This window comes from Mugil cephalus, chromosome 15 (genome assembly GCF_022458985.1).
Source record: "Mugil cephalus isolate CIBA_MC_2020 chromosome 15, CIBA_Mcephalus_1.1, whole genome shotgun sequence".
Lineage (NCBI taxonomy): Eukaryota > Metazoa > Chordata > Actinopteri > Mugiliformes > Mugilidae > Mugil > Mugil cephalus.
The window spans coordinates 24,993,951-25,018,220 of record NC_061784.1 but is presented as its reverse complement, the minus strand read 5'-3'; the positions used below and the strand labels follow the sequence as shown (position 1 = coordinate 25,018,220).

The 24,270-nt window shown below is 41.4% G+C and overlaps 5 protein-coding genes and 1 non-coding gene across 6 annotated transcripts; 3 read left to right on the top strand and 3 right to left on the bottom strand.

The window, feature by feature from the left end:
• Positions 1-1,117: 1,117 nt before the first annotated feature.
• Positions 1,118-8,255, bottom strand: cdx1b (caudal type homeobox 1 b). Its single transcript, XM_047607694.1, has 4 exons — positions 7,518-8,255; positions 3,712-3,860; positions 2,595-2,697; positions 1,118-2,549 (listed from the first exon to the last, which is right to left on the bottom strand). Exons 1-4 carry the CDS (start codon positions 8,026-8,028, stop codon positions 2,410-2,412), a joined length of 903 nt encoding a protein of 300 aa, XP_047463650.1. The 5' UTR covers positions 8,029-8,255; the 3' UTR covers positions 1,118-2,409.
• A 5,910-nt stretch (positions 8,256-14,165) lies between these two features.
• On the bottom strand, positions 14,166-16,084 carry LOC125021651 (GTPase IMAP family member 8-like). Its single transcript, XM_047607774.1, has one exon. The coding sequence runs from the start codon at positions 16,082-16,084 to the stop codon at positions 14,723-14,725; it is 1,362 nt and encodes a 453-aa protein (XP_047463730.1). The 3' UTR covers positions 14,166-14,722.
• A 2,175-nt stretch (positions 16,085-18,259) lies between these two features.
• On the top strand, positions 18,260-18,946 carry LOC125021564 (histone H2B-like). Its single transcript, XM_047607678.1, has one exon. The coding sequence runs from the start codon at positions 18,352-18,354 to the stop codon at positions 18,721-18,723; it is 372 nt and encodes a 123-aa protein (XP_047463634.1). The 5' UTR covers positions 18,260-18,351; the 3' UTR covers positions 18,724-18,946.
• Positions 18,947-19,484: 538 nt separating this feature from the next.
• Positions 19,485-20,519, top strand: LOC125021572 (histone H4). Its single transcript, XM_047607686.1, has one exon. It carries the CDS (start codon positions 19,603-19,605, stop codon positions 19,912-19,914), a length of 312 nt encoding a protein of 103 aa, XP_047463642.1. The 5' UTR covers positions 19,485-19,602; the 3' UTR covers positions 19,915-20,519.
• A 360-nt stretch (positions 20,520-20,879) lies between these two features.
• Positions 20,880-20,951, bottom strand: trnad-guc. Its single transcript has one exon. It is a non-coding gene; the product is annotated as a tRNA-Asp (tRNA).
• A 1,251-nt stretch (positions 20,952-22,202) lies between these two features.
• Positions 22,203-24,258, top strand: LOC125021540 (histone H1-like). Its single transcript, XM_047607654.1, has one exon. It carries the CDS (start codon positions 22,986-22,988, stop codon positions 23,595-23,597), a length of 612 nt encoding a protein of 203 aa, XP_047463610.1. The 5' UTR covers positions 22,203-22,985; the 3' UTR covers positions 23,598-24,258.
• The last annotated feature ends 12 nt before the right edge of the window (positions 24,259-24,270 follow it).

Sequence of the window (24,270 nt, the reverse complement as noted above, 5' to 3'; positions counted from 1 at the left end):
TGTGTAGTAACCCCCCAGAACATTAAAAACATTAAAACGTTTAAACATTAAAACATTAAAACGTTTTAAAACATTAAAACTTTAAAACGTTTAAACATTAAAACGTTTAAACATTAAAACAAGCTGTTGTGCTGAATATAAGTGTATTGTTGTCATCTCTCATCTGAATGTTTTGTATCTTAAGTGTAAGTTATGATTCAGGCGGTAAATCCTCTGTGACGTGGGGAGTTCCTCAGGGTTCCCTCATTGGGCCGGATTTATTTCACATTTATAGCTTCACACCAATAAACTAAAGCTGGAATATTTATTTTAGACGTTTTTATTTTGGTAAAGTTTTCAAGTCGACGTCTTTTCAAGGTTTCAAGTTGAAGATGTTTGCGTGAGCGACGCACACACATTAGCACGGCGGCGCTGGGCTGATAGCTGTATCAGGGCGGAGGCAGGACTGTTGTTGGAGGCAGAATGGGACAGAAGGACAAAGGTCCAAGTGTGGACTCATTGAGAGCAGATAGCAGGAGACCGGGTCTGTTTGCCCAGGCGTCCTCTTCGCCCTTTGGACACCACACCTCAACGCTGCCTCATGGATGGAGTTCATCTTCTCTCTGTCACACAAATTAGCTTCACCTGGACAGACTCACAAACACCTCACACACTCACACACTCACACACTTTGTGCTTTAGTTTGAAAGTTGTAACTGGGTAAATGTAAAGTTTGTTTCATTCTGGATTCGTGTGTTTGGACCTTTTGGTTCTGAAGACGTTTTAGTTGATTTAATAAAGTGGTTTGAACATAAATGAATTAATATCATTTAATAAAATAATTTACTCTCCCGTCTGCTCCCACATTTAATTTAGTTGAATCGTCCTCTACAGTCGAGGATGAGTCACTACTATGTCAAAACATTAGGAACATGTGTCAGTTCAGTAGTTTTACACCATAAAACCCAGTTATTAGAAACTAAAACTGAACCTTCATGGACATTTAGAGGAGACTGGCTTCACTGCTGTACCTAATAAAGTGGCCAGGCTGTCTGTTCAGCATTAAGCTATAAACTCTTATAAAAAATATTATAGAATATAAAATCAACTAGTTTTAAGGACAAAGATCAACAGACAGTTTTACAATAAAGAAACTTTTTCCTTTTTAATACAAATTATATTTGAAAATATACACGTGATAAAGTCTGAGATCACATCATTTACAAAACATTTACTGGACGTTTAGCAGGAAAGAAAAGTCTGATACTCTTAAATAAAAAGGAATAAAAGGAATAAAAGGAGTAAAGGGACCAGTGTTGATGTTGGTGACTCTCATGTAAAAGACGCCACTTCCTCTTTCTGGTTATTTATTTTTTGATGCTGTAAAGCTGCAGGATTTAATCAGTGAGTTAATTAGTTGATTAATCTGCGGCTGTAATTATTGACTAATTCATGTGTTGGATAGATTTATTTCATTTATGAGTCTGAACCTGTTTTTGCTCTTGTTGATTTAATAAACGGTTTTATCTTAACCGAGTGTCTCTGTGTCTGAGAGGAAGCAGCTTTAAACAGATCCAACTTTATGTAGGTTTAAAGTTTCCCGGGTATGAACCCGGTTTCTGAGACTTGTTCTCATCAATGAGCTGCAGAAACAAACCTTCAATATTCTGACACTTTAAAACCTTCGACTAGAAATAAACTGTTACTGGAGGATTTTAGTGAAGAGCTGCAGGTACATTATGAGTTAATGAGAATATTATCAGGACACCAGCTCAACCAAAGACGTCTGGAAACGCTTGTTGGACGATGGTGAAGCTGCAGGAACGAGGAGTTAAAGCTCTGAACCGTTCATGATTGATCCCTGAAGTGTTTCCTCGTGGAGACGTGGTCCTGAAGGGACGGGAACACAACGGTCGGCCATGTTGGATGTGAACTGAGTCCAGCTCCAGAGAAGAAGACTTCATGAAATGCTACACCTCCACCACCGAAGGTTTATCTGGAGGCTCTGGGCCGAGCCGGTCGCTGAGGCTCATGGGTATTGTAGTAGAATGAACACACCGATCGTTCAGGTTTGTTTGTGGCTGTTTCTGTCAGAGGATCAAACTAAAACAAATAGATAGAAAGTGGATTAACCCTGAACATTTCCCTGATTATAGAGTTACAGTTAAAAACAAACAGTATCACAGATAAACTCTGTTTTCACAGCTGCTCTGATCCATCACATGGAATATTATTAATCTGGACGTTCTCTGAACATCTGAGACTCTACGAGTTAGAATAACGTGAAGACCTGAGGACACAGTCAGCTGCAGCCTGATTATTAATGAAGAAGAAGAAGAAGAAGAGCGGCTGCTGGCTGCGTCACCTCCGTCTGAGTTTTGTCTTTGAAGATGACGAAGAGTTTCAGTTTGTGTTTTAGTCCGTCCTCCTTCAGTACTCCTCCTTGATGTTCAGAGCCAGAGAAGACGGAGACACCAGCCCGTTGCTGCCACTGCTGCTCGTCACCATGGCGACGCTGCTGCCACCGTTGCCGTGGAGACCTCCACCTCCTCCACCTCCTCCACCTCCACCTCCTCCACCTCCTCCACCTCCTCCTCCTCCTGCTCCTCCTCCGCCGGTGGGAGGCGTGGCCGTGGTCGTGGAGGACGCCGGCTGCTGGAGCTTCTTCTTGCTGATCTTTCGCTCCTTCGCTCGACGGTTCTGGAACCAGATCTTCACCTGGAGCCGAGAGAAGACGTCAGGTTATAAATGCAGAGTTGAAGAAATGAAGAAGCTACTGGACTGAAGTCCTGAAGACATTTTTTCTGGGGTCAAACTACCTGGATGACTGAGAACCAGACTAACACCTTTAACCCTCCATCGCTGCTCTGGTTCATCTGAACCAATCAGAGCTCTGGACTCTATCAGCTGTGTTTCAGTAAACGCTGCATCATGTAACACGTCATTTTCTCCTGGTTCCATGGATAAAATATCGGATTCAACCAACACAACGACTTGTTATTCCTGACTGTGTCCCAGCTTTGATTCCTCCAAAACTAAACCACTTAGAGAGAAACTTCAGAGTCTTGACTTTAAAAAGAGACAAAGACCATGAATGAGCTCCAACATGTTCAGCATTATTCAGTTACTCTGGACACGTCCTGCATGAAATATTCTGCAGTAATAAGAGGTTAATCTGTGTAAAACGTGTCCAGTTCTTCTGGATTTCAAGACAAAACAGGGACCAGTCAGATCATTGGTCGAGTGGATTCAGATATTTGAGGTTGTTGGACTTCATCTGATTCCAGGACAGAATCAAAGATCGTGATGCTCTCAGAGCTCTTCTTTGGTTTCCACCAGCTGTTCAGGCAAATAACTGGATCATTAGCTGCTAAATGTTTCTAAAACTAAAAGAACAAAAGAGGTTTCAAGGTCTGGACTCAGTAGAGACTCCAGAACAAACACATTATCAGTGTGGGATGTTCAGGTTAGCTTCTGGGCTAGCATGATGTTCAGGCTAGCTTCTGGGCTAACAAGATGTTCAGGTTGGCTTCTGGGCTAATTCTGGGCTAGTTTGCAGAATATACAAGTTACGACATTATTCAAAGATCTTCTGTTTCATCTTCTTTCTTAAACATCAACCGCTCCAACATTTTAGCTTAAAAGCTGTTTCTACCACTATTAAACCAACTGTTGTTAAAATATTGACCAGATGTTGGCGCTGTCTCAAAAGTTATTGGTGTGGTGGCGTACCTGTCGCTCAGACAGGTTGAGAGCCGTGGCGAGCTCCGCCTTCCTCCGGATGGTGATGTACTTGCTGTAGTGAAACTCCTTCTCCAGCTCCAGACGCTGGTGGTCGGTATAAACCACCCGGTACTTGTCTTTGGTTCGTGTCTTCCCGTCTGAAAAACACAAAAACAGAAAAACTTTTATTTTAAATTTCTAAATGCTGACATTTAAAGAGCACTAACAATTAGCCCCTTAGCTTAGCATAAAGACCAACTACCCGGCTTGTTCTGAGGCAAAAAATAAATCACCTCTAATCATTGAAGTTTTAAAAACACTGGATTTATTTACTTATTTTAACATAAACAGATTAAACAGGACTAAAGGCCTGGAAGATTGTTAGCAGCTTGATGGCAGCTTGTTAGCAGCTTTCTAGCTCCTAAGCTAAGCTAATGATATAAATACTTAAGTTATATTAAATTGTCTTGAACTGAACTACAAGTGTTTTGACACATTTACTCAAATTTAAGCGTTTTCATGGTTAATTAACTGATGTGATACATTTTGGATCAGCAGGTTATTTATTTATGGATTAAGAAAATGATCGTGGTAACAAATAGAAAAATAATGGGTTAAATTGTTGAGACAGTTGAGAAAGCTAAAGCTAGCAGCTTTTAAATTTTGGTGCTAAACTAGATTATCAATGCTAAAGCTAATAGTAATAGATCAGTGTCTCTGTGAGAAACACAACTAATGTTTGAGGGTTTAACTGGTTTCATATGAATCTAATTAATATTAAAGGAACAGTAACATGTGAAAGTTTCATATTTAATGAATCTGAAGCAGAAAATCACACCAGCTGTTAGTATGTAAAAACATGAATGGAGTTCCTGGAGCTTTTTATATTATACGTTATAAACCCGCAGCAGAACGGTGTCGGACTGACGGAGTTTCTGTTCTCACCACGGCTCCTGTATTCAAATAGACGAGCGGCCTCGGCAGCGTTTGCATAAACTCCGTCCTATCTGCTTTTTATTCATTTACGAGCTTCGTGTTCCAGCTTGAACTCCACCAAACTCAAACTGACATGTCCCGTCAGGAGTCAGGCACCTACATTACCCACAATGCAACAGAACAACTGACAGCAGATTAATTCATCCCAATAAAAGGTTCAAACTGTGTTTTTTCCTGTTGTTCAGGTTGTTTAAGTTTATTTCTTACATGATATATGTCAGAAATAACATGCGGAGCTGTGTGTGGCCTCCATCCACCCCAACCTCCTCCTGGCGCCTCTGTCTTTGAGCAGAAATACCAGGAAATCGGTTTGTGTCCACGTTAATTAAAAGTCCGTCAGCTCTCGTTAGCGCGCTCTGATTCAACATTAACTCTAAACACACAACTCTTAAAAAAGCGTGGATGTCTTTAAACACACAGCGGCCGTCTGGCCTCTGCTCGGTCACCGGGGCGAATTCAAAACTCAAACAGTTTAGTTTGAGCCGAGCATCTGTCTGGACCGGCCGCCTTCTGCTTCACCGGCCGGAGAAGCCAAAAGAGATGAGACGCTAACGAAGGAATCAATAAACTCTCCAGCGCGTCCCAAACACTCAACGTTTGCTCAAAGGTTCCACAGAAAGAAACCGGAACGAATCCACGGAACATTTTAAATAATCTGAGAACGTGCTGCATTCACATCGTTAACGACGTTTTTGAGCTACTGGTAGAATATCAATAAAAATACCAACGTCTTTATTGTGTTTTTTCTTGTTTTTCAAAAAAGTTCCAATCTGACAGTTATGCTAGTAGGCTAACGAAATGCAGCAAGGAACCCCGTCCGCTCTGAGAGCTGTGTTTCCTGCTCACGGACACTGTTCACTGGTGAAATAAACCTAACAAACTTTTATAAGTTGTCAAGTTACGACCTCGGTCGTCATCTACTCAGGTGCTCTAGAGGGAAACCTATGCTAAAAACACAGCTAGCTTCTTCCCACTGAGCCTTCTCCTGATTGGTCTGCCGTCCACCAATCAGAGGGCTCCTCCCCCTTTTTGACAAGTCCCAACTTTAGCGTGGTTGCTAACTTTAGCAGGAAGGTCAGTGTCATTAAGTGTTTCTGCATTGAAATATATGTTAAATTATCTGTAACCTAGCAACAGTGAAACAGGAAGTGACAGAGAGCCCTCTGATTGGTGGATAGCAGACCAATCAGGAGGAGGACGATGGCTAGGAACCAAAATGGTGGACGTGTTTCCTGACGCTTCCAGTTTCCAGTGGACGATCATTTCAGCTCAGTTTATTCAATGTTGACCTAAAACCTTTGACATCTGTGATTGGTCTGAAATCTACGTCCTCGTTGACGTGTCTCATTGTCATGGCAACATGAACCAGCGTTCTGATTGGACGTCACATAGCACGTTAGCAACGGAAGGATTAAAGGTTATAAACCAAACTTTAAACCTTCTATCGACTGAAAACAACACATAAAACCTTTAATCGACAGTTTCTTGTGATGCTAAACATAAATATAACTAAAACCCGTCTATTCCGCCCCCTTTTGGACATTTGTTGAAATGTTTAAAGACTTCTAATGTCGTGTAGTGAGGATGTCTGAGGATGTAGCGTTAGCATCATATAGCATTTATTAGCTGCTAGAAGCTAGTTTATCTTCCTGAAATTAAAGATGGACACTTTAACGTTCATCCACAGCGACGGAATTTAAACCCACCGTTCATTAATATTAGTTATTCATAATTATTAATAATATTAATAATTCACCAGAAACAGATTTTCACATTTCAAATCAAATCTATTCATCAATTAATAAAAAGCAAATAATTTATTGATGATTTCAGTTCCCAGAGAGAATTTCACACTTCTCACTTCCTTTCACTTCAAAGTGGGAACCTTCGTGTCACTTCGTGTTTTCTCCGCCCAGAAACAACAGCGGGACAAAGGCCGAGCTCCGCCGGGCCTCGTTAGCATCACAACGGGCCCCGAGGCCCCAGACCCGGCGGCAAGTCTCCGAGCCACGTCAGAAAATCAGAATTTATCCCCGAAAAGCTTTAAAAAATAAATAAATAAATAATTATAAAATGATTTCAAAGAGACAAATAATAATCTAACAGGAAACATAAATTATAATTCATTTAAGTTAATAAATAATGATTATTTTCAGGTTTTATTTTATCGCCTTGGTTTAATCTGTTTCTAAACTTTGATTCGAAACGAGCTTCAGAAATAAAGATTATTATTATTATTACATTTAATGAGAACAGCTTTTTTATATTATATTATATTATATTATATTATATTATATTATATTATATTATATTATATTATATTATATTATATTATATTATATTAGTCTTGAGACATAAAGTAACTCAAAGTCTGTGAGACGTTTAATTCTTCATGGATATTATTCTACTGTCGAAGCGAAGAGGGAAAAGACCCGATAAACACTTAATAAATTAAATGTTAAATAAATAAAAGTTTCAAACTAAAATATTGAGGCTCCAAATGAAAAATATCATAGTAACTAATCCAACTGTCAATGACACATTATTTATTTATCTCACGTAAGAGAAAAGTCCTTCTCACAGTAACGCGGAGGAATAAAATACACAGAGCAACGTTATATTATATTATATTATATTATATTATATTATATTATATTATATTATATTATATTATATTATATATAACTGGGTCTATAACCGCGGTCTCCTCATATCTCCTATTAAAGCTCATGTAAAAGTTTTTAAGAAGTCAATTAAAAGTTATTTAACCGTCATCACTCTGCCCCCCGCCCTTACTTAGAGCCGGTATCAGTTCTTACTCGGGTTGGGGGCCGGTGCGGAGCTCCGGATCCAGTCGTAGGGGTTCCTCCTTCGCGGGGATGCGGGGGACAGCTGCCCCGCGGAGGCGTTGAGGGATGCGGGGAGCAGCGCGGGCGGAGCCCCGGGGAACTCCGGGGGGCTGAAGCCCAGACTGGGCCCCACGGCGGAGGCCCCCGGAGGAGGCGGGGGGCCCCCGGCCGCCGCCGCCGCCGCTGCCGCCGCCGCCGCCGCGTAGTGATGCGAGGACCAGTCATCCCGAGCCGCCGCCGCAGGAGGAGGAGCGGGAGGAGGCGGGTAGGCCGGGCTCCAGCCTCCGGCCCCGGGCCCGCTCTGCTGCGGGTCCGGGCCGGCCAGGCCGTGGTGGTGGTGGTGGTGGTGGTGGTAGCCCGTGAAGTCCGAGTACTGCGGCGGGGGAGCGGGGAAGTTCTGCGGGCTGAGGCCCGGGTGGTGGCGGGGGGTCTGGTACATGGCGGAGGGCTCCTTGTCCAGCTGCAGGTAACTGACGTACATGTCGACAGGTGAGAGGACGGAGCTCCGAGGACCAGCCCGACTCACCTGGTCAGGTACGGGAGGAACGGGAGGAACGGGAGGAACGGGAGGAACGGAGGAGAAACCGGGAGGAACGGAGGTTACCTGTCCACACCTCCACCTGCTGCCTCTATGGAGCTGCACCTCTCTACACCTCTCTACACCTCTACACGTCTCTACACCTCTATCTCTCTCTACCTCTACCTCTCTCTATCTCTCTCTCTCTCTCTCTCTCTCTCCCTCTCTCTCTCTCTCTCTCCAGAGGCCGTTAAAAGCTGCTGCAGTCACGTGACCAGGTTTATGCTCTTATCTTCCACTTCTTGATCCTCCTCCTTCTTTTTCTACTCCTATTACTTCTCTTCCCATTTTCCTCCTCTTCTTCCCCTTCTTCCTCTCCTTTTTCACTTCTCCTCCTCTTCCTCCTCTCCTCCTCCTCCGCCTCTCTCCTCCTCCTACTCCTCCTCCTCCTCCTCCTCTCCTCTCCTCCTCCTCTTCCTCCTCCTCCTCCTCCTCCTCCTCTCCTCTTTCTCCTCCTCCTCCTCCTCCTCTCCTCCTCCTCCTCCTCCTGCTGTGGTCTCCTCTCTTCACCTTTCATGACCTCCACTGTCTCTCAGAGACGGACGAGACGAGACATACACTCCACCTTCCTCTGGACATTCAACCTCTTCACCTCACAAATATTAAATAAGTTTATTCACTCTTACTGAAATTATAACTTACACTCCTCCCTCTCTCCTCTCTCCTCCTCTCTACCTCTCCTCTCCTCCTCTACCTCCCCTCTCCTCTCTCCTCCTCTCTCCTCCTCCTCTCTCCCTCCCTCCTCTCTCCTCCTCCTCTCTCCTCCTCCTCCTCTTTCTCCTCTCCTCCTCTCCTCCTCCTCCTCCTCCTTTTCCTCCTCCTCTCTCCTCCTCCTCCTCTCTCCTCCTCCTCTCTCCCTCTCTCCTCCTCTCTCCTCCTACTCCTCCTCTCCTCCTCCTCTCTCCCTCTCTCCTCCTCTCTCCTCCTACTCCTCCTCTCCTCCTCCTCCTCCTCTCCTCCTCCTCTCTCCCTCTCTCCCTCTCTCCTCCTCCTCTCCTCCTCCTCCTCCTCCTCCTCCTCCTGCTGTGGTCTCCTCTCTATCAGCCTGTATTTGCATGACCGTCCACTGGTTCTCTTCAGAGACGGAGACGGAGACGGAGACAACATGTCCACCTGATCCTCTGGACATTAAACAACAACAATCTTCACCATCAACAAAATAAATAAATAAAGTTTTAGTTTCACTCTTCACTGAAATTATAACTTTACAAACTTAAATTCAATAAATTTCAATGAACAATTAACTGATTCATTGACTTAAAACTTGTTGTTATTGATTTTAATGTAGAGTCCTGCCCCCCCCCCCCCCCCCCCCCCACATGTATAATGATATTATTATTATTATTATTATTATTGTTAGTAGTAGTAGTAGTAGTAGTATATATGTGTGGCTGTCTGGGCCTTTTTACCGAGTGCATCTTGGGACATTTATTATTACATAATATTACATAAAGGAATTTATATATTTTATATATAATTTATATATAAAACCGTTTACATATCATTATTTAGATGAATCTAAATCCTCGGTCTCGACACCGACTGAATTAAACAGTTTATTTATTCTGAGTTTGGGTGAAAAATAGACACGATGAACTAAAACTAGTCATTGAGTCTGAAACAGGAAGTAAACGTTAGAGTCTGACCCGTCCATCCACCCCGACCTCCTCCCTGGTTTAAATCACATTTACTTTGAAAACTGAGGAAAATGAATTCTCATTGAAAACAAAGAGAAACAGGTTGAGTGAGATGAAATAAAGTGGATTCAGTTTTCAGAAACAGCTCATGTTCAGTTTGTCATGTTTTGCTCGTGGGCTCCGTGCGGGGACTCAAACCAACAACCTCCGGCCGAAGGCGTCCTGCGCTGCCTCCTGAAGAGGAATTATCTGCGTCTTTATGGATTTATGGGAGATTTATTGTTTTACACTGATGAGTATTTAGTTTAGTCGCCGCCGTAAAATCACATAAAAGCCTCAATAATTCTCATCTGATGGTTTTTATGTTTCAAGTGTCTGTTCGTTCTCACTTTAATCCACACATCACACAATCAAATCAAACACAATCATAATGAGCCTCAATGAAAATACTTTCATCTAAAATATATTTAACACAAAATCAAACACGTCTTCTTTTAAATCTGTTCATGAATTTAGTTTCAACTCAGCTTCACTTTCAGTCGAATCAGAAATATCATTTTATTTTTAATCCACATGATAAAAGTCAGAATTAAGTTTATTTCTTTTTATATATAAAACACACACACACACACACACACACACACACACACACACACACACACACACACACACACACACTCGTTTAATTCATTTCACAATCTCACAGTTTAACTTGAGCAGAAATAATAAAGAATAAACACTAGTGAGAAACAATATAAAAGTATTTTATTCAAACGTTATTATAGGAATTTATTTAAATGTTATAATTCAGCAGATTTTTATGTAATTTATAAAAAAAGAGGAAATGAAATAGGAAGAGGAACATGAGGCACAGTTCACTCATTTTATGTTGGTTTATAAACTCAAATAAATTAAAGTAATAAGAGGAATTAAAAAAAAAAAAACGTCCTTTCAACTAAAACAAAATACAATGAAGCAGAAAGCGACAAATAAACTCAGAAACTAAATGTTTTAAATGTATAATGTCATTTTAATGTCTTTAGAATTAAAAGCTAAACCAGACTGAACAAAACTTTAGAAAAAGAACAAATGAAGTGAGGAATGAAAATGTAAATAAATACACACATGAAGGAAACTATTTATTTCTGTTACAGTTATTTTTTACAGCCGCTATGACTCAATGTTCAACACGTTTAACGCTTAGTTTTAACTCTTCACACAGTTACCACAACATCAGCCTGTGTGAGCTACACAATTAACACAATTCTTCTTCTTCTGACACAAAACACACACATTTAAAATTAGTTTTACACACAAACTCAATCAAGACCAAAACATTATTGTTTGTTTTCACACAGTTTGTCACAACAGAAAAACTCATGTTCTAAACTAGCGGATTAAAGATCATCACCAGTCACATGACCTGAATTTACTGGATCTTATGAGGGACGAGGTCAGAGCACAAGTGTTACTGAGCGTTGTACAAAAAAAGGAACAAAAATCATCACAAACATTCATTTACATGTATATGATCAACACAATAATGTGATGATTGTAAGAAAAAGGGAAAAAGTGGATTTGACTCATACAAAGTGATTGAGTTTGTGTTTCAGTGTGTTTTTATGACACAGTGAGTGTTTGTGTGGGAAGACGACGTGTGTGGTTGTGTTGCTAGAGTTGAACTGTGTTAGCGTGTTGTTGTATTTTAGACGTGTGTGTCTGTGTTTTGTTACATGCATGAAATGAACTGTGGGGGAATTGTGTGTTTCAGGTGTGATGTGCGTTAATAGTTTTAAAAAGTGTTTAAGGTTCTGACACACGGACATAAACTGTAAAAAACGATTATTTAGTGAAGCAAACATCACCAATAAACCACAAAACATCCAGATGAAATCTGTTATTAGATGATTCACGTCACAAATAAAAACTACAGAAGAAGAAGAAGAGGAGGAGGAGGAGGAGGAGGAGGGTGAGATGAGCGGAGAAGCAGAGATAAGAGGCGGCGGCCATCTTGTTCCACCTGTCTCCAGGTGATCATTAACCAGCTGAACGTCATAAACTCTTCATGTTCAGTCTGACTTTCATCATCAGTGGACGAGACTGAGCTGCTACTTCTCTCCCACCAGCTTCATTCAGCTGCTTAGCTTAGCACCACGGAGCTAGTTAGCTTAGCCCATAGACCGTATATAAACATGGACGCCACGTCTCCACTTCCTCTCATTGGTCTAAACTGACTCTATTTTCCCGGGGATACAGGCGACGCCATCTTGTGAGTTTGGAGCCAGAGTCTGATCAGTACGATTTGAGGGCGGAGCCACGATATCGATGCCCCGCCCACACTCCCTCCAGACTCACTGGTGTTTCCTTTAACTAATCCTACGCTCTGCTCCACCAGCTACAAGGAAATGACCTCTTTACGGAGCGGTTGTCATGGCAACTGGTGCATGATGTCACATCCTGTTTAAAACAAAACTTATCCTAAATATTAACACTAGAACATTCATCATCATTAAATTAACTACCTGAAATAACTGAAATCATCCTTGAAATAAAAAAACATTGACGTGTATTTTAGTGTTTAAATTTAACCCAAGTCCCGCCCACTGGAGGGGGTGGAGCTTATGACCTTTACTGCATAACCCTCTGCTAGAGTTTGAGCTGAATTCACTTTTAGAAACTCAGTTTAAATTCATTAAAATGCTCCAGGCTGTTGTTAATGTTTCCATCTTATTTTATTCTGAAGGTTCTGCAGCCGCTACAGGAAGTCAGTCTGAAAACATGACAAATATTTTCATCAAAAAGTATAAATGAACAGCTGAGTTGTGAATCTGTGGACGATCACTTTTTAAATGATTTAACAACAACAACAACAACAATAATAATAATAATAATATCGTGGCATGTGTCAGTCACCAAATGAATAATAATATATAATTAACAGAAACAAGCAACAGAATAAACAGGAACGTCTAAATAAATTGAAAAGATGATCCATTGCGCCACCTGGTGGAGAGATAGAACTACAGCTGTACAATCCAGTTCATTAACCCAAACACTTCTGTAAAGATGAGCAATTTAACCAAATTAAAAGTAACGTTCCTGGAAACTCTTTTATTAAAGAACATAAATCCATCCAAAATAAATGGAGACGTCCAGAGGATTATTTACTCTCCTTGAGTTAAAGTAAATGTATGTGGAAGTTTAAATGAATCATGTTCACTCCACAGGTTCCTCCCCTTTCTTCTCTTTCAGACTTGGACCTTTTCACCTGGTAAATAACAAACCCATCAGCTGTCTGAGACCTGAGCCAGGGCCGGCTCTTAGCATAGAGCGCCATCTGCTGGAGGGGCGAAGAAAGAAAATAATAAGTAAGAACAATGAAAATAAAAATAATTTTCTTTGCCCCGTCGCCCTCCTTTGTGTGTTCTCTCTTTAAAACGATAAATGTTAAGAAGTAAATAAAATGTGCTGCTGAGTCACATGACGGGCGAAACCTCAGGGTCAGAGGATCAGAGCTCAGGTCAAGAAAGAGGAGAAAAGAGGAGGAGAGGAAGTTGAAATAAAAGGTAACATTAGGCTGGACCGTTTTTTTTAATTGTGCCATTTAGTGTGAAGACGTTTTATTTTTCTGCTTCGTGCTTAATGTGAAATGCATCAGCGCTGTTTGTGTTTGTGATGAGTTTTCATTAGTTTTCATCACAGTTATCATCTCTCCCTGTATCATCATCACGTCATCGTTATGTTTGGTCGAGATGAAAATGAATTTTACCATAGTCGTCACTAGTGTTAACAGCTGTGCTGCTGCTTAGTTCTCCTACTGTCTTATCACGTTTGGACGAAGTGATGGAAATGCAGCTGCAGCAGGTTGTTATTTTAAAGTTTTGCTTGTAATGTAACACGTTTCCTCTGTGTGTCTGGATTCACTCAGAAAATATTCACAGACGCATCAAACAGGTTGTGGAGAGGAGGCTTCTGATCACACATTCACAGAAACAGCATCTCTGAAGCATGAAGGTTGGTTTGTGGCCTCTGACACACTGTTGTTATTACTGAATGGTTCAACCGTGTGATGCCAGTAAATGTCCAGGTGAGACCGTCTGGATGTGTGAACAGAAGTAGGTCTGTAATTACTCAACAATACAACTGTTGTTCCTAATTTATGCTTCAGATGTGTTTATTGCCTGTAAATCATTGTGTTACTTTACTAATACTGAAGGATTAACAGTTTTAGTTGGATTGAGAGACACGCTGGAAAGAGTTACCTGAAAGTTTGCTGCTGTCAAATGAAACTGTTGTGACTGTTGCTGACTTTTGGTTGGTGTAATTTAATGGTGTGTATGTGTGTGTTGAGGGAGGCGCTGGAGAATAATCTCACTAAGGCCACTCAATAAGGTAGAGCCGGACCTGGACATAACAGAAGACATTTATTCATCCCACGTATTGAAAAATCCCTGGTGTGAAGCAGAATATACAGAAAAAACAACACAAAGAGAAGGAAAACTGAAATACAGAGACATTCTGTACAGTGTGGAAATGTAGTTAAAATATGCTATTATTGGTGATATAACATAATTGCTAAGATTATAAAATGTAGACAGATGAATGTTACCCACAATCCTCTCTGTTCCTCTCCGCCATGCTGGCTGTCATCAGAAACTAGAGAAGCTACTGGAGCTAACCAGCTACCACCTGGATGTGGCCTCCAGAGCAGCATGAAGGAAAAACAGAAAGAAACCTTAAACAAAACCACGATCACCTGATTATTAACTAAAGACATCAAGAGTCACACACTCACTGAATAATAATTCACAGTGAAATTAAGATTCTTCCCTCAGTAAAACTAATATTAATCTACTTATGAGACTTTCAATAAAAACACAACAAACCAACATAATATGACTGAAGTTCATTCTCTACAGCAATGAGGCTTTAATGAGATGATGGAGAATTAATGATGGATTTCACTGAATGGAGCATTTATTTGATGTGTCACTTCTCATCATGTTTCTACTTTCTCTCTGTAGTTTCTCTGTCTCTTTTCTTATGGCTCTCTCAGCTTCTCTGAACATCTCATTGGTGTAGTGTTTCCCTCCATTTCTCTGAACCATTTTGTTGATCTTCTTCAGCAGATCTCTGACCTGAGATGGATCTCTATCTCTGTTGTTGAAGACATGAAATCTTCCTCCACACCGTTCAATTAACTCATTAAGAGCTTTGTTTCCTCTAGTCAGATCATCCACAGAGACTCCATCTGCCTCCAGATCGTCTCCATGAGTGAACAAGACCATCATGTAACGAGCTGCTTCTTTTCCAAAGATCTCCTGGATGATTTTAACTGTTTCCTGTTCTTCTTCTGTGAATCTGTTTGGTTTAATCACCACCAGGAACACATGAAGACCAGGAACAGAGAAAGACATGCATCTATAGATCTCTGTCATCACATCTTGTTGATTTAATCTGGTGTCAAACAGACCTGGAGTATCAACCACAGCCAGGATCTGACCTTCAAACTCTGCTGTTCCCTTCTGACACTCTGATGTTACTGAAGCAGAGCTCACTGTTGATTTAAAAGCTCTTCTTCCTAAGATGGTGTTTCCTGATGAACTCTTTCCAACTCCAGTTCTCCCAAATAGAACCATCCTCAGCTTTGGTTTCTTTTCTATGGAGCTCTGAGCTTCTTCAAACATCTCATTGGTGAAGTATCTTCCTCCATTTCTCTGGACCATAGAGTTGATCTTCTTCAGCAGATCTCTGACCTGAGATGGATCTTTATCTCTGTTGTTGAAGACATGAAATCTTCCTCCACACTCACTGATGAAGTCACGAAGAGCTTTGTTTCCTCTAATCACATCTTCTATAGAGACTCCATCTTCCTCCAGATCGTCTCCATGAGTGAACAAGACCATCGTGTAACGAGCTGCTTCTTCTCCAAAGATCTTCTGGATGATTTTCACTGTTTCCTGTTCTTCTTTAGTGAATCTGTTTGGTTGAATCACCACCAGGAACACATGAGGACCAGGAGCAGACAATGACATGCATTTACTGATCTCTCTCTTCACTTCATCCTCAGATAATCTGGTGTTTAACAGACCTGGAGAATCAACTAGAGACAGTTGTTGACACTCAAACAGTCCTGATTCCTTCTGACACTCCAACTTTACAGTAGAAACATGGCTGGAAGATTTAAAAGCTTTTTCTCCTAAGATGGTGTTTCCTGCTGCACTCTTCCCACATCCAGTTCTTCCAACTAGAACCATCCTGAGGTCTGGTTTCTGTGGCTCTGTTGGAAAACAATACAAACATGTGGTTATGTTTATGCACATATAAACCTGAAAACAAACCAAAGTGAGCTTTACTGACAATAACAGGAAGCTGAGTGGAAAAAAAACTTTAATCTTTGACCATTAATTAAAACAAATAATGATGAAAATAATAAAAATTACTCAACACATCTGCAGATGTTCACATAAGTCCTGAGAGTAGATGAAAAATCAAACCAAACACAAAATGAGTCAATATTACATATCAGAGAGGAGCTTCTCTAGGATTAAACCAGAGTCCATGAGTCCAGAAGTGTTTCCATCCATGTGATGAGATTCATGTCCTGGTTTAGTTCCTATAAATCAGGGATTTGTCTCATGTTTGTGTTGAAGTGTGTGATGACAAAGGTCAAAGGAGCTTGAGCAACACACAAAAATGGGTTTATGTTGTTTACTACACAAGTGCACAGGCCAGTCGAAAAAGGAATTCCACAACACCATCTTGATAAAAGTTCTGAATCCACAAATATTAAAAGAGTCAGACAGTAATTGCATGACAGATCCTCGTTCCCACGCTTCAATGAGTGCTTCCTCCTGACAAACATCACTCGAACTCTCTGTGGTAATGAACCAGGGAAAGGGAAACAAGACAGCTAAGGCTTTCATTACTGATTTCATATTAATGAATCACATCTCAAAAATCACTTACAGACACTGTCTCGATGTCCACAAAGACATTGGACAACTTTTTTTACAGAAACCCGCTGAATTGATTATGGCGTTTAAAAATTGGCATTGTCATGTTTTAAGACACGACCAACCATGCATTCTTCCAGCATAAACCCTATATGCCTCCATGACACTATTGTAGGTCTAATTTCCTGTTTGCCTTTCTTTCTCTGCTCTCGCTCATCAAGCAATGACTGTGATTACAAGGCCACTCCTCATTAAGAAAATGTTGGCTTTCCATGGCTGACACTTAGAAAAAAAACACGTCATGGAGCAAGACACAAGAGCCAGAACCCCCTTCGTTACAAATAGAAAATATCCACAAGAAAAACTCTCATCAAAGTGGTTAAATACACTCTTAACACAACTCTGACCAGAAACTATAAAATTCAGACTCCCTTTCTACCCATCCACTGCTGATCGCTCTCGAGATTGGAAATTGATTAATCTGAAATTCCAATTATTTTTTGTAAAATACTCAATGTAACATGCACATTCTAGATAGCTAAACTCATCTAGTATAAATGATTAAATCATTATTTGATTCTACTCTCGTTCCTCTCTTATCTTTAAAATTCATGGTTTACTTTCAACCATCCTTTTTTATAGTGAAATTAAATAAGCCAGACTTATTTTTTATGACTGTATTTCATTTGAGGAACAATGATTTCAAAACTTTTATACCGGAATGTGTCAGAATCTATAACACTAAACTTCATTCATGACTTCTTAAATAAAACATACTTTGATCATAGCTCTGTTTCAGAATCAAAACATGCAACATCGACATGTTTTGAAAACACAGTAAAATTACAACCATTATTTACAAATAAACTACTATATATATATAAATGATCTTTCTCTATCATAAAGGTATCGTTTGTATCGAGGTTACCATAGTTTTGTTTTCCACATCTCAATGGTTTAGTTACTCTGTTCCCAAATTACTTCCAATGACTGAAGTGTCGAAAGTATCTTTATTTTGATTCGAGAATGGATTTTAGAGCCTTAACACCTGGTACCGGAGGTATCGATATTTCAATCTCGATGTGCACATCTCTACTTAAAACAGTGACAGTGACATCTAGTGGTCATCGGCGGCTACAGCAGACACTCACTTTGAGCAACGTTTAACAAACCAAGTTGATTCCAGAGAACCCGTTTCAGTGTTGGACATATTGTCAGTTCTGTCCTGCTGTGACCCGGACATCTCTGGACTTAGACCCAGGGTTTTAAACTTTTTTTCAAATTACACACATGAACCATTCACAGGAGCAATACGACATCTGACACTATTTTCATTTTGTTGATGCTTCACTTCACTACTAGATAAACCACTTGCTGTTATACCTGTTATTTTAAACAAAACTAAATCAAACGGCGCGTAAATAAAAACAATATATTCTGCTATTGACACTGAGATGTTCACACTTCAAACTGTTTAGAGCGGGAATGACGGTTGAGTTGCGCATGCTCAGTCTCCCTCAGCAGACAGCCAATCGGATCCGAGCAACAGCACAGTGTGATTTCCATGCAGTGGATATAAATAGAGCTCCGTGTGCGTCCAGACTTCATCTTCTGAGGAAGTAGTAGCAGTCATCATGCCTGATCCAGTGAAAGCGCCCAAGAAGGGCTCCAAGAAAGCCGTGACCAAGACCGCCGCTAAAGGCGGCAAGAAGAGGAGAAAGAGCAGGAAGGAGAGCTACGCCATCTACGTGTACAAGGTGCTGAAGCAGGTCCACCCCGACACCGGCATCTCCTCCAAGGCCATGAGCATCATGAACTCGTTCGTCAGCGACATCTTCGAGCGCATCGCCGGCGAGGCCTCCCGTCTGGCCCACTACAACAAGCGCTCCACCATCACCTCCAGGGAGATCCAGACCGCCGTCCGCCTGCTGCTGCCCGGGGAGCTGGCTAAGCACGCCGTGTCTGAGGGCACCAAGGCCGTCACCAAGTACACCAGCTCCAAGTAGACGACTCCTCCACCACCACAACACAAAGGCTCTTTTAAGAGCCACCCACTGCTACTGGAAGAGCGTTCTTTCTTAGATCAGATCTTTAACACTTAACTTCTAAATTTCTTAACATCTTTTAATTTTTTTATTTTAATCTAAATAAAAACAGAAGTTAAACAAACGGTATATTGCCCAAAGTGCGTTGATAATATGATGCTCCAAATGGACTGACAACATAAAATCATGGCATTAACAGCACAATGTTCACATTACAAGTGTAATTTTGGATCATTAAACATTTCCATGAGTGATTTGTGTTAAGTGAACCAGTTCATTGTGTTCACACAGTGTGAATCACATTGACTGAACCAGGACACATGTGAGTTTTGGAGAATAGAAATAATACTTTATTAGTTCTCTGGGGAAATTCGAGGTCCAGTAGCTTGTACACACAGACATAAATAAAACAAGATCAGCAGTGCAAACAGAACTGTTTTAATGTGAATTACCCCCGCGACCACACTGAGGATTAGAGGTATGGAAGATGAGATGAGACGTTGTACTATTGCAAATCATTTTATTAGTAATTGACAACAGAGATAAAGATCCATCTGAGGTCAATGAGCTAAAATTCCTCCAAGCTCCTGTAAACCCCTGATCAGCTGTTACCACAAACATGTATTTGATGTATATTAATTTAAACATTAATTCAACATCTTGAGAAACAGAATCAAATAGTTCCAGTAACAGAGAACAGCTCTGGGTCGTTTGGCTCCGCCCAGCGCTTTAACTGAGGTCATGTTCTCTATCACGTCCGCAGTTCGTATTTATATAGAGAGTCTCTGTCCGACAGACTCATATTCATCTGAGAATCTGTCAGATAAATAAATCAGCACCATGAGTGGAAGAGGCAAAGGCGGAAAGGGACTCGGAAAAGGAGGCGCTAAGCGTCACCGTAAAGTTCTCCGTGATAACATCCAGGGAATCACCAAACCCGCCATCCGCCGCCTGGCTCGCCGTGGCGGAGTCAAGCGAATCTCCGGCCTGATCTACGAGGAGACCCGCGGTGTCCTCAAGGTTTTCCTGGAGAACGTCATCCGCGACGCCGTCACCTACACCGAGCACGCTAAGAGGAAGACGGTCACCGCCATGGACGTGGTGTACGCCCTCAAGAGGCAGGGCCGCACCCTGTACGGCTTCGGAGGTTAAACCCTACGTCCCCAACACACAACACAACGGCTCTTTTAAGAGCCACCCACTCAAACCAGAAGACCTCTCATTCCTCTTCGCTTTCTTCTGACTGCAAACAGGAGTCTACTACTATAGTACACATTACTAGGGAATATCTTGTAACTACATATTTCACTGTTGATTCTGGGATCGATCTCCAGAGATGAGTGATGCCTTCAACCATCCTCCAGACTGAATTAACCTGGTAGTGTCTCTACTAAAGTGTGAAACTCCTGATAAATGTCTGGCCATTATATCTTTTCTTGATTCGTTGTGTTGAACCAGATGAAATCCTTGAATCTTTGTTCAAATTGTTAAGTTTTTTTTTTTTTTTTTTTTTTTTTTTTTCCTCTGGCTTCATGCATCTGGTTCCTTCATGTTTTATAAATCCAGTAGAATGTGGGATGTCTGTTAAAATGGTTTAAAATAGCATTTAAAACAGAACAATTATCTACCTGATTTTTCATTATATTATGTATCGGTATTATATAAACATGGTACATTACAAATGTAACAGCTGTACGTTAACAAAAAAAATTTCTCAGTCTGTAACATGAAAATAACATTAAAAATGCATAATTCAGCATCAGAATCCGCTTTATTGGCCAGGTATGTGAACACATACAAGGAATTGACTTGGGTCTCTTTACTCTATGGTGCAAAAATAAATACAACACTTAAATAAGCGTAATATAAAAATGTATGGGAAAAAAAAGAAATAGAAAACTGTACAACACAGACTTTAAGAATAAGACTTAGTAGACACATCTATGCATCTGTTTATAGAATATGAAAAATAGTGTGAACATGAAAATGAACAGTAATATGTACAAAATGTTACCGGGAACGGTCACATGTTCTGTACCTGCTCGGAACATTTATTGCACTGAGGAATATACAAAATTGCAATTAAATTTTTCAGAGTCTAGAGAGGGAAAAAAACCCTCCCCGTCGGGGAATCGAACCCCGGTCTTCCGCGTGACAGGCGGAGATACTGTCCACTATACTAACGAGGAGACGGTGAATGGGTGAGGTCGACAATGACGTCACAACCCCCCCCAGTGATGTGTTTATATGTTTATTCTGCCTAAATCCTGTTCAGCGCCGACACTGGGAGTTTCCTCTGGACTCTGTGATCAAGGCACCAAATGTCATCATAGAAGCAAATGGGACACGAATGAGGTCAAAACTCTGAAACCGACTTTAAAGCGAAGCTACTGACCAGGTCCTTCAGCTCCAGCCTCCAGATGTTGAAGCTGTAGCGGGAGATAGATGTGACCTGTTACATTCAGTAGTTTTATAGCTTCACCTGCCTTTGCTGGGCTGAAGAAGTGGTTTGTGTGTTGGGTCTGTTCCAGTGACGTGATGCTCGTACTCCGTGGAGCTTTTCTCACGGCAGCCTAATGAGGTGACTCTCCCAGCTCCTTAGCCACTGGGACCATTGTCTTTGTTGCATCTTCCTGGAGAATCTGTCCAAACATACCCACCATGGCCTCTATTCCCCTCATCATCATTATTATTATAGACAACAGGTCCCAAGAAAAACTGACTCAGAGGATCCGTTTAGAATCTTTTACTGGAGAAACACTGCAAAACTGGACAAACAACATATACAAATTAGTTTTATATACGGAAAATACCGTTCTACAAAGATGTGTTAACTTCCAGCTAATGTTATTGGAAAAATAAATGTATATGCCAACACTAATCCAAATAATACATATAATAATCAAAATAGCACAAGGTATTATCAGTATTATAATGAATACACTTAAATCTACCCACAAACATATATTTCCAGGCTGCACTTTGAAACAAGTGAAACAAGTGCTGCATTTCTAAAGACGACTTCCTTTTAGAACAGCAACACTGCATCAGATATAAAACCCAATCACACACGATCCCTATGAGAAAACCGACATCTAACCTGATCGTGACAAACACATTAACATCTCAGCATACACGAGGTTGTTGTAGTCCAGTTGATTGACACACAACAAAAACCCTCTCTATATTATATATGTTATGGTAGGAACACATTTTATTATTCAGACCTCATCTGGGACCAGATACAAGATTCATACAAGACTTCCTGGAGTCCTGAATAAAGGGGAGATTATTAAAAATATATGAAGTTGAATGTATTAAATATATACTAGAATCGATATAGATCTATCAATATAGAAAGAGTTTCATGTAATTAAAAATGAAAATGTCTCTTCTGAGATAAAAGAGAAACTGGTGTATGTTGATGTGTTGATTAGGTGTGAATACTGGTATCTACTGCTCCACATCATCCAGCCACGAACAGATCATACAAACACAGAAGATGTAATAAACATGTTGTAATCTCTCTATAATTTCTTGATAGAGATTGAAGCTTCTGATTGTAATGATCCGTGAGTTACTGAGTGTTTCCAGCATCGTTTAGTGGAGAAGGGAAGTCTGTTCCTGAGGATCATCTGCGACATAGATCCGCCCGGAGCAGCGCTGGCGTCCGTGTGTTTACTCCCTCTGAAAAGTGTCTCAATTCAAAGGCAGTAGAACCCACTAGAGCCGCTGTTGGACTCTGGTTCCGTCCCCAGATGTGTCTGCTACCATCGACATATCTAGTTTACTGAATTCGAACCGGTTTAATAGTTTTTTGGAGACGAAACGTGGAGAAAAGTCGCTGCGAGTTGCACAAAGTCACCGTGAATCCGGGAGGTTTGAAGCCTGCTGGGACTCACTGGAGGAGCCCAGGAAGACAAACACGGGCTCAGTGTGGAGGGACACGGGTGTCCTCTCCGCTCCCGTGCAACTCGTGAGTGTACATTGTAGTTTTGTGTGTTTTATGTGTCCTAGAAGTGGAAGAGAAAACACAAAGTGAGGCTGCAGGAGAGGCGGCGGCAGAGCGGCGCGGCGCGTTGCTTCTCTACGGTTCTCATGGCCGCTGTAAGCCCCGCCTCCTGCTGCGCGTTGCTTCTCTACGGTTCTCGTGTTCGCTATAAGTTCCGCCTCCTGCCGATCAGACCAGATCTTACGCTCAGATTCCACATCTGATACTGAACATGGCTGAGGAAGCTCCAGTAGCAGCGGCTCCGGCTAAAGCTCCGGCGAAAGCCCCGAAGAAGAAGAGCGCTCCCAAGGCGAAGAAAGATGGACCCACTCTCCCGAAGCTCATCGTGGCCGCCGTGGCCGAGTCCAAGGAGCGCAAGGGAATGTCTCTGGCGGCTCTGAAGAAGGTGCTGGGCGGCAAAGGCGTCGATGTGGCCAAGGCGAACAAGCGCATCAACACCGCCGTCACCAAGCTCGTTACCAAGGGCACCCTGGCCCAGACCAAAGGCACCGGGGCCTCCGGCTCCTTCAAGCTCGCCAAGAAGGAGCCCAAAGCCGCCGCCAAGCCCGCAAAGAAGGCCGTGAAGAAGAAGGCAGCCACCAAGGTAAAGAAACCCGCTGCCGCCAAGAAGACCGCTTCGGTTAAGAAGACACCCGTCAAGAAAACACCCGTCAAGAAGTCGCCCAAGAAGAAGGCAGCGGCCAAGAAACCCGCCGCCGCCAAGAAGGTGGTGAAGAAGAGCCCCAAGAAGGCCGCCGCTAAGAAGCCAAAGGCGGCAGCCAAGAAGACTCCCGTCAAGAAGGCTCCAGCCAAGAAGACCGCAGCCAAGAAGGCCAAGAAATAAAGCTCTCCTCTGGGAAACTGCAAACAAACAAAGGCTCTTTTAAGAGCCACCACATCCTCCCCTAAAGAGCTGTCTGCTTACATCCACATTAATTCATAAAATAACACAGTAACACTACAGACAAGTTAGTGAAAACGTGTATATACAAGTGAAATATGTATATATTTATACAGATGGATATTGGTATTATTTTATGTATATGTTAAATACAGTATATGTTGCACACTCACCTGTATACGTAGTCTCACGTCAGTAAATAATGTACATATGCTATAAAACTAATGTGTGTGTGTGTGTGTATATATATATTTTTTTATCTTGACATTTCTGTAATTTAGTGCCTCTGAACTAAAAGTATTTTACAAACATATGGAGTCAGTTAGTGCAATAGTACAAACACGTCGAGCTCCTGAACAACATGATGACTGGAACCAAAAACAGTGTGTCCATGAAAACACATTTAATATTACTAGTAATGATGATAATCTCCATTCATCATACTCGTGCATCAGGGACGTACACATCACTCAGCCTCATTTAGTCCTTAGGAGTTTGGATCAGCCTGGAATGTGATTTCCTACTTTTATTTGGAGTATGATTCCAAAGCCAGACCTTCATGGGATAATAATGTGGATTTACATTGGTCATTTTTCTGTACTTATTGTTCTAAACG

Excerpts from the sequence above, each read along its gene's own strand:
- cdx1b (XM_047607694.1), bottom strand. The coding sequence starts at position 8,028 with ATGTACGTCAGTTACCTGCAGCTGGACAAGGAGCCCTCCGCCATGTAC. Across the intron at positions 3,861-7,517 it reads CGCACCGGCCCCCAACCCGA|ACGGGAAGACACGAACCAAA; the intron begins GTAAGAACTGAT and ends TGTGTTTTTCAG. Across the intron at positions 2,550-2,594 it reads CACGGCCACGCCTCCCACCG|GTGGAGGTGGAGGAGGTGGA; the intron begins GCGGAGGAGGAG and ends GAGGTGGAGGAG.
- LOC125021651 (XM_047607774.1), bottom strand. The coding sequence starts at position 16,084 with ATGTGCATAAACATAACCACATGTTTGTATTGTTTTCCAACAGAGCCA.
- LOC125021564 (XM_047607678.1), top strand. The coding sequence starts at position 18,352 with ATGCCTGATCCAGTGAAAGCGCCCAAGAAGGGCTCCAAGAAAGCCGTG.
- LOC125021572 (XM_047607686.1), top strand. The coding sequence starts at position 19,603 with ATGAGTGGAAGAGGCAAAGGCGGAAAGGGACTCGGAAAAGGAGGCGCT.
- LOC125021540 (XM_047607654.1), top strand. The coding sequence starts at position 22,986 with ATGGCTGAGGAAGCTCCAGTAGCAGCGGCTCCGGCTAAAGCTCCGGCG.